Source organism: Sus scrofa, chromosome 14, assembly GCF_054392235.1.
Source record: "Sus scrofa isolate SSC_HxYL_T2T_F1_AM1 chromosome 14, Sscrofa_HxYL_maternal_Yorkshire_Landrace_v2.0, whole genome shotgun sequence".
Taxonomy (NCBI): domain Eukaryota; kingdom Metazoa; phylum Chordata; class Mammalia; order Artiodactyla; family Suidae; genus Sus; species Sus scrofa.
This window is the reverse complement of record NC_139396.1, coordinates 110,469,603-110,479,158: the sequence shown is the minus strand read 5'-3', so window position 1 is coordinate 110,479,158 and position 9,556 is coordinate 110,469,603. Positions and strand designations below refer to the sequence as shown.

Sequence of the window (9,556 nt, the reverse complement as noted above, 5' to 3'; positions counted from 1 at the left end):
TTCCTGGGTAAGAGAGAGCCTCTCTGGGAGTTAAAGAGAGATGCTATCCAGAAGTACCAGCTTTCACTGGAGCATTTTCTAAACTTAACCAGCTGTCAAAAGTAATATCCAACAAGATGGAAAATGGTTGATGATACAGTTTTAAGTAAAACAGAGCAGAATACAGAGGGCCATGTTCACCAAGGAGGTAACCATGCAAAACTGTTCATTTCACAAATATTTATTGAAGGAAGGAAAAGGCTTCATAAGAAATATGTCCACGTGCAGTCAGAGATGGACAACCAACCAAAACTGAATCTACCTTTTCAGCAAGACCATTCCCAGCCCTCTCTCTGGAACTAGGATTCCTATAGATCCCACAGGGGGTGTCTACAGGTGCTCACCAAGTGTCTCCAGGATCCAAGGCAATCTGTTTCCTAGAGCAAAGCTTCTCAAATTCAAGTATTTGCACCGTTAACTTGGAGATCTTGATAAAATACAGATTCTGATTCACTAAATTTAGGGTAGGAGGAGAGATTCTGCATGTCTAACAAGCTCCAAGTGATCCTAAAGCTTCCGGTCTTCTTAGCACACTGAGATCCAAGTGCCAAGAGTGTTGGATAACTAGGAAACACCAAGGGTCATTAGGAACCAGGAGCAGGGGACAGCTATCCAGACCGTCTGTGCCAACCCAGCAAGGGAAGGGAAGCACAGAAGATGCTCAACAAGATTTCCACACACTACCCCAATTTCCAATGCCAAAGACCTTCACCAGATGCCCAGCCTGGTCCCCCAGTCCTCAGGCATGCTAGCACCCTAAAGCATTCTTGGTCTTAAGCATCTTGGCACCACTGAGGAATGATGACAGGCAAACTCCCAAACAATTCACGGGATCTGGAGGAAACTGAGGCCCCCAATTCCTTGGAGAAAGTAAGCAATGATATCTTGCTGGTCTAGGTCCCAGGGCCTGGGCTTCACGGGCATGTGGTTACCTGGAGCAGCCAGCACGGATGGCACCAGAGGACAAGCACAAGCTGCATCCAAGAGAATGGCTCAACAATCTGTCCCAAAAATTCCAGATAAAAGCAAGCAAAGGAATATAACGGGAGATGCAACCAAAACTTGAGACAAAACAAACAGCTCCAGGAAGGGCACTGGTGGCTCCAAGAGCAATTGATTTGCGTGTTGAGTGTAAGGGTTTTTGTTCAGAGGCCAGGTCAGAGAGATGGTCAGATGTGGCTGTTCAGTCTCCTGCTGCTGGATTCCCTGTGTAAAGCCAATCTTCTAGGCTCCTCACAGTGAGGCTCCTCAGGGGTTCTAGAAACCTGAATCCCTGCCCCCAGGAGGCTATGGTGGGTTGGCCACTAATCGCTCAGCTGGAGGCAGAGTGCCTCTGAGCAGGCACAGCCAGGCCTGGACATACCAGCCAAGGTGGCCCACGAGCAAGTTCCTTCTCTGCAAGGACAAGCTGTCTTTTCCATAGAGAGATGAAGCCTTGGATCTGGCTCAGCATCTGGAAGACTGACCCTTGACCTCCAAGGGTGAGATACTCACATACATCACAGCTCCTTCTCATTTTCCCTGGCTGGCTAGAGGAAGGAGGACCCCCTGCTCCTTTCAGCCAGTGCTCCATTAAGCCAAATTCTAAGAACTCCCTGGCCCTGCCACTACTGAGAGCTTCTGGGAGGCCCAAAGTCCTAGGGGGGCTTTGGAAGAACCGTGGCACATGACTTGGGACAAGGCACCTTGGGGCAGAGTGTGGAATGAACAGGCTAGAGTCACAGTCTTGAGTACTGTAAGTCTCTGTAGGGGGTTGACAATGGAGAGTGTCACAGAGTCCCTGGCAAGCTGCCTTGTCAAGAAAGGTCCTGGGAGGTAAGGAACGGCAGGTGAGAGAGTGTGACTGCCACAGCCCGAGCACTGCCCACACTGAACCGGGGGCCAGGTGCCTCTTCTCAGCTGAGCACCCAGTTGGGATGCCTACTGCCTTAGTAACCTTTCTTGTCTCCATGGTAAACCTTTCTGGAGCTCTCTCCCTGTGTCAGGGCCTGTCCCAGGCATGGAGGACCCAAGGTCTATGACCATACAGACGGCATCCTCAAGGTGCTCACAATCTCATCAAGGAGAGATACTTGCAGGCTTATATCCATACATGGTGGTAGATGCAACGAAAGAGAAAAAGGATGGAGTAGGATGCCAACCCTGGAATTCCTGCTGCAGGGGGCTGATCTTCCTACTGCAGAGGAGCATGAGCAGGCTACCAGAATCCCTTCTCTGCAGCTGGATATAATAATGACATACAGTAATCCCACTGGCTTGCCTCCGCAGAACTCTTTACCACTTACAAAGCCTATCCACAAACATCATCTCCCACAGTGGTAGAGGTTGACCAAAGTCCAGAACTCTGATTCCACGTGTTCTTCCCAAAACAGCCTTGCAGTTTTGCTGGTGGAGGTGAGACTCCTGGGTTCTCAGGCTCAGCATCTGTTGCTGAGTGACCAGAATGAACTCTGCCTGCTACAATCAGACCATCTCCGGCTCTGGCATCTGCTCAAGCTGCAAGGCACACTGTGTGTGCCCTGTAGAATCCAGACTCAGAATTCCCCTAGGAACAACAGCTGAATCATCTGAATGCCAGGCTTCATGGCACTAATGGATGCAAAAACAGGTTCTTGCCACCCTATCTGGGCCCCACAAAGCCAGTAATGTTGGAGTGCCACCCCTAGCTTGCAATGTGCCCAGTTAGCTAAGTGAAGGAGTCTGGCAATGAACATGGCAATGAAAAGCCCTAGACCTGGCTAGATGGGGTTGGACCTGCCACTGAGCCTCAGAGACCCTTTGGAGATCTCTGTTTGCACTGTAGACAGAGGCAGATGCTCGGACTCCTCCACAGGGATGCTCTGCTGGCAAGTCAGCACCAAGGCCTTGACCTCCTTCTTGAAGTTGGTGTTGAGAAAGCCATAGATGAAAGGGTTGACACAGGTGGAGGCCATGGCGAGCAGGTGGCACACCAAAAAGATGAGGTTGCCATGACAGATGGGGATGGCCTCATGGTACCAGTCCTCCAGACTGTTGAACACATGCAGGGGCAGCCAGAGCACGGCAAAGGCCACCACCATTGCCGCAAGGATGCCATTGATCCGCTTCATCTGCCAAGCCCGCGAGCTGTAGGCACCCTTGTGGAATACCCGCCCCCGCTTTCGCAGACGCTGGTAGATGCGCACGTAGCAGACCAGGATGAAGGCCAGCGGGATACAGTACTGGAAGAGCAGCAGGAAGGTGGTATAGATGATGCGGTGATGCTCCAGTGGCCAGGACTCGGTACAGACAACCTTATCTGCCAGAAACTCCACAGCCTTGGAGTGGTTCTTGTGAAAGACATTCTGTAAGATGCTGTTGGCCAGGAAGGGCAGGGAGAGGAAGCAGGCAATGAGCCAGATGACCACAATCCCCAGGTAGGCCTGGGAGACACTGGGTTTCCAGCCTGTTGGGTTGATGATGAGCTGATGCCTCTCCAGCGCCACAAGGACAAGCGAGAGGATGGAGACCGTCACTGACATACATTGGATAAAGGCTGATATCTTGCAAAGGACCTCGCCAAAGACCCAGTAGTCCATGATGGTATAGATGGCCGTGAGCGGCTGGCAGATGAGGCACATGAGGAAGTCAGAGAAGGCCAGGTTGGCAATAAGAAGGTTGGTCACATTGGCCTTCTCCTTCTGCCTAATGGTCACACATATCAGGCAGAGGTTGCCCAGAACCCCCACAATGGTCTCAATGCTATAGGAGGTGACAACGAAGACCATTGGGTCTATGGAATCCTGGCAATGGTCAGAGAAATTGTATGGGATGCCCTTTGCCTTGCTCCTGTTTTGACCCTGTGGGGCTCCTGGGAACAGCAAGCCCAGGAAGTGAGAGATGTTCATGGCGGTTGTGAGAAGATTCCAGGTGATTCAGTGACAATGCCTGCAAAGCAAAGACAAATGGTACTTAGGGATAGTGCCTCCTGTGTGAAATCCAGGGAAGAGTGGAGGCCAGGTAGAGAGGTTCATGGCTGCTTCCATCTCAAGGCTGGGAACTAAAGGATGGAGGCTCAGAGATGTCAAGCAACTTGCTCATAATTACACAGCTAATAAGCAATGGGCCCAAATACAAACCCAGTTTTGTCTGATGCCAGAACCTGTTCCCAAAATTCCCTCTGAACTCAAAGTTTGAGGCTGTTTTGATGATTAAAAAAAAAAAGTTGGGTTATTGTTTTCAGAGTTCAGGGAGAGAATTCTTTAAGGATCACAATAGAAATCCCCTTACCACTTTTTTTTTTTTTTTTTTTTTTTTTGCAAATAGAGACAGCAATACATTCTGCCACATGCTCAGGTCCTTCCATTGGCAGCCCAGGCACTTTAGGATAGAACCAAAATCTTGGGGCTTGACACACAGTGTGCCCTCCTGGTCTCAGCCTCTACCTGCCCTGCCAACCTTGTTTCTCAGGTGACACATGGCAGAGTTAAAGACAGCCAGGTATGCAAAGACTCAGCCATCAGCACACCAGCTCTCTCTTCCTGACCCCTATGTGTACACACACACCAGGTCAAGGTCATGGGATGCCCACTGCCTTCCCTATGGGTCCCAGGTCTATGCTTGAGTCAGAGCTTACAGCTTCCAGACGCCAGCCAGGTCCACACGTCCATGTCCCAGCCCAGCCTGGCCCTTTTCCACTGGTCCCTCAAGACAAGGGACCCTCCACCAAGACCAAACTGGAATCTGGACTCCAGAGCCTCCAGGTGGTGATGCCACTGACAGGTATTTTGACATGGAGCACTGCCACACCGTCAGGCACACCATCATGGCTCACCTTCCTCAAGACTCCTCTAGTGGCCATTAGTCCCACAAACGGTTCTCAACCTTAAGGAGACACCAGAATCCTTCCAGAAGCAGATTGAAAGCACAGATTCCAGAGACCCTCACCAGGAGATGCAGCTGAGTGAGTCCGGGATGGGGCCCAGGAATCTGTATTTCAACAAGTGGCCCATCTGATTCCAATACACATGGTTTTCGGACCCCATTTTGCTAAGTACTTTTCATAGAGGAATATCCCATCTCAGATACTCATTAAGGCCCTTGTAACAGTCGTGTCTATCTGTGAATATACATGTGTTCTTTAGGATCAAGGGTTAAGGATCTGTCTCTGCAGCAGCTTGGATCACTGCTGAGACACAGACTGGATCCCTGCCCTGGGAAGAGGGCTGGGGGAGAGGCGTGAAAAGAGAGCTAACACAAGGGAGGGTCAGGATGGTCGTTGGTGGTCCAGGAAACCCCATGCCAGTCTCTGCTGACTAGACCACATGGATGCCTGAGCCCGAAGAGCCCTTCCCAGCAGCTTCTAGGACCAGGGCAGAGGAGGGAAGTGCCAGGGCTGAGAGAGCAGCAACATGGGAAGAAGTTCATCAGGGAACTAGGAAAGGAGCAGAACTGCCAGCCTACCCTTGTATCTTTCTCCAGACCTGCAGAGGCTGGGAAGGAACCCCAGGAAGGGGACCACTCCATAAGCTCCACCCCAGAAAGCCCCTATGTACAGACACTGGATTTCCAGAAGCATATTCTAGGGGCAAGGCAGCAATAATTCAAACCCCCGAGCCCCAGGTGAGCATGAAAGCTGGATTCCTTTTGTAGACTGTGCACAGAGGCAGCAGGGAAAAGGCAGTGGCAGCAAGCACAGGGAGATGACTCTTGAGTTTGGTCCCCCAGTCACCTGGGAGGCCCAAGCAGCCTCAGGGGCTGTACCTGGGGGAGGGGGGGTGGTTGGGGAGAGAATGGAGATAATTGAGCCTGCGGTACCCAGAGGAGCAGGAAAGGGAATTTGGAGAGGCAGGTAGGAGCGGGATGGTGGGACCCCATCCTTGGAGAGAGCCCAAGGATGGAAGGGGCTCTCCACACGCCAGAGAGCACGAGCTTTGCTGGGAGACAGAGGGCAGAAGGGACATTAGCCTTCACCGAGCTTTGGTTAGGAGACATTTCCCTGAGCCGTGGGAGGAAGGCATTCCTAGGCTGAACCACATGAAATTGCCAGTATCCAACCATGTGCTACCTGCAAAAACAGCAAAATCATCTTGTCAGATCTAATATCAGCCCATTTTAAAGAGAAGGTCACTGAGTCCCAGTCGAATGTAGGGACCTCCCCAAGGTCTCCACAGTCAGTAAGTGGCAAATCTGAACTGAAACACTGGTCAGTCTGATCCTGAAGTCCCTGGCACCAGGCCCTGCCAGACAGATTTTTGAAAAGGAGGAAAGGGAAGCGGGGTCTATGCCAAAGCAGGAGGTGAGCTGTGGAGTGGCAGAGGCAGGGTTGGAGATGGACATCCAAGGTCCCCGTAAAAACCTGGCCATGGCCTACATACAGAGCCCAGAGCCCGAGTGAGCACCTGGGGGTGCTGGTGTGTGGCTCTACCAAGGAAGAAGATGCCCCATGCAGAGTGGCAGCTGCCCAGGGTCCTTGGCCTTGGGCCCCAGCACGCTGGCTCAGAACCACCTCCCTGGCAGCTCCGGGGACTGCCTAGTCTCTCCAGCCCCTTGTCTTTCACAAGCAGACCCAGGCTTGGAGTCCCTAATGAAATGACACTCTTAGATAGAGCTGCCTTCCTTCTTCCCTCCTGGGCATCATGCAGTTTGGAACCTCAGAGGTCCCTCTATGGGGCAGAACACGGAGCACAGCTCCCAGGGCAGAGAGTGGGCTTGAATGGCTATCCCTGAGCAAGTGTCTGTGGCTTGCAGCCTCCAGCAGTGCAACTCATCACCTGGACCACCTCAAGGTGATGGCATCCACTCCCGGCGGGGGGGGGGGGGGGGGGTGCTGCTAAGCAGGGGCCGCACTGATTGATTCAGACCCTTCTGGGAGATTTGGCTTTCCCCCAAGGGACCTCACACCAAGACTGTTGTCACTTCCCAATGCATCTTCAGAGATGCCCAAAGAGGACTCAGAGGTATCAGGTCCTCCAAGCGTACCCTTGCAGAAGGGATCTGGGACGGGAAGAGTGGATTATTGTGCAAGGCCAGTGAAATGGTGTCTCCAGCTTTAGTTCCCAGACAGCTCTCAGGACAAGGTGGGGCACCTGCAACCCGAGGGGAACCCTCCACCTCAGCCTTCCCGGCAGTCAGAGGAAAACTAATGAATGAATACAAATAATACCAATCTCCCAATAAGTTAAGAATGGAGAGAAGAATGTCTTTGTTTCCTGAAATTTCAGCAATCAGCTCCCTTCTTCTAATGCTCGCGGCGCTCAGTTTCCACTCACCCCTGACCTCCTCTCCCGCGTGCCACCCGCGCGTCCCAGGTGAGGACACCAAAGCTGCAAGAGTTCAGGGTTCCCTCGACCCCCACCCCGCAACGGCCCCGGCTGTGCGGCTCTGAGCCCCGAGCTCTAAGCAGCCCACCGGGCACCCCCGACCCAGGCGCCCGGCAGAGGTAGCGCGCAGCTTCCCGGAAGCCCCTCGGACCCCCAGCCCTTCTGCCCCTGGGACCCAAGGGCGCATCACAGGGCTCCCGTCGGCCTCACCTGATCCGGCGGCCGGTCGCTCTCTGCCTGCCGAGCGGAGCCGCCCTGCCTGTCCGCCCGCCCTGCTCCCTCCCGCGTCGCCTCGGCCAGCGCCCGCCCAATCTGCTGCCCGCGCCGCCCACGAGGACGCTCCGGCCGCCCGGGACCCAGGCGCCTGCCTCGGCGCCGCGCCCGCGAGCTCTCCAGTCCGAAACTGCAGACCCGAACTCTGCCCCCGCCCCCATGCCCACCCCTGCCCTGCACACCAGCAGGTTGGAGCTGCCCAGCTTTCTCTCAGTCTCTCTTTCCACCCCACAGCCTCGGTGTCCTCATCCATGAAATGGGCATAATAAGATCCGCCTTTGTTCACGGACATTCATTGCAGGCCTCCTCTGAGCCGGTCTACAGAGCTGGGCAAAACTGGGTTCCTGCTCTTTGGTCAACCTGGGGCTCCCAACCCTGGGAGAGAAGGCAGACCAGGCACAAGGTAAATAAGTTATTGCTGGAGAGTGAGCTGCGGTGAGGAAATGGGTCAGTCTTTTTGATACTAACTTATAATTTCCTCTCCCAAGGAGACCATATGTGCAAATATCTCTAAAACGCCTCTGCCCAGTTCTCAGCAGCTAGAGTCCAGTCATTGAAAACGCTTCTCCATTTTCAGTTGACATGTGGTTGTTGGGAAACCTACGTAACAACTTCAATTTGCGGGGCGAGTAAACTCCCTACCTCTCCCAGGTTCTCCTGGGTTATTTCACCTTTCCGGCTGCCTCAGCTGTCCGAGAACGAAGAGGTCCTGGATCTCTTTTCTGCACGTTTCATTGCGGAATTCATTCTGCTTCATTGCTTCATTCATTCTGCTTCAAGGTGATTCAGATCACCTTGCCCTTCTGGAGCTGTTCCCCAACAAAGGGATGAGGGGTTTGTTGGGCTTCAGTATAGCTTCTGCGGGTGTCCACGCTGTGCTAGTTCAAGAGAGTAGATATTAAATGGTGTCGCCACAAAAAGAAAGAAAGGAAGAAAGGAAGAAAGAAAGAAGGAAGGAAGGAAGGAAGGAAGGAAAGAAAGAAAGAAAGAAAAGGTAAGTATGTGACAGGCTAAAGGTATTATCTAACGCTTTGGTTGTAATCCTTCTGCCATATGTAAATGTATCAGATTGACTTATTGTACACCTTATATCAATTATATCTCAATAAATCTGGTTGAGGTGAATCTTCTATGGCTTCCCATGACCCACAGGACATGGTCCAGTCCTCCCAGCCATTCCCCACACACACCAAGTAACCCCAGAGGCACCAATCATGGTGTTGACTATGAAAATGGTTCCAGAGTTGTAAGCAGTGGACTTTTCTAGAACGACAGTTGCCATTTATAGCACCTCTGCATTCTGAAGCCATTGCCCTACTGGATCATCACAACAGCTCTGAGAGGTGGGCATTTTTATTTCTATTTTACTGATAGAGCAAGTGAGACTCAAGGATTGAGCAACTTCCTCAGAGTCACTTGGCTAAGAAACACTCAGACTCAGCCTGCCAAACACCCAAGCCTCTGCTCACTGGCCCCCCAGGTTTGCAGCTGCAGGGACCATGCTCCTCCCTGACTTGACTGCCTGGAAAACTGCTGCTCCTCCTTCTCAGCCCAACTCCAATGTCCCCTATGCCATGGCGCATTCTCTGCTGCACAGGCAGGAGGTGCAGCCTGCGTGTGTTTGCACAACATTCTCCGCAGGCCTAGGGCACCAATTCCTATCTCTGCCCTCAGAGCCCAGCATGGGTTCACACACAGTGACCGGTGACTGACGAAGGAAGGAATGCATTTAATGGAACTTAATTGCAAAGGTAGCTTCCTGGAGTCCAAAGTGGAAAATCCTTCCTGTCCAAAACCCACTCACGTATAGACATCTGTACCCTGTGTGGTCAAGAACTTAGACACTGACACTTCATCCCTTGGGCAGCTGTGTGGGGCCAAGGACTAAGGTCTTGCAGGTAATCCCTTGGCCTAAGCCCAAGCCCCCACGGATCAAAGAGCAGTGGAGGGGACCGTGAATATAG

General features: G+C 52.5%; 1 protein-coding gene across 2 annotated transcripts; it reads right to left on the bottom strand.

The window, feature by feature from the left end:
* Nucleotides 1-204: 204 nt before the first annotated feature.
* NPY4R (neuropeptide Y receptor Y4) lies at nt 205-7,702 on the bottom strand. Of its 2 annotated transcripts, XM_013981691.3 has the most exons (2): nt 7,530-7,702; nt 205-3,945 (listed from the first exon to the last, which is right to left on the bottom strand). In XM_013981691.3, exon 2 carries the CDS (start codon nt 3,903-3,905, stop codon nt 2,778-2,780), a length of 1,128 nt encoding a protein of 375 aa, XP_013837145.1. In that variant the 5' UTR covers nt 3,906-3,945; nt 7,530-7,702; the 3' UTR covers nt 205-2,777.
* Nucleotides 7,703-9,556: the final 1,854 nt, after the last annotated feature.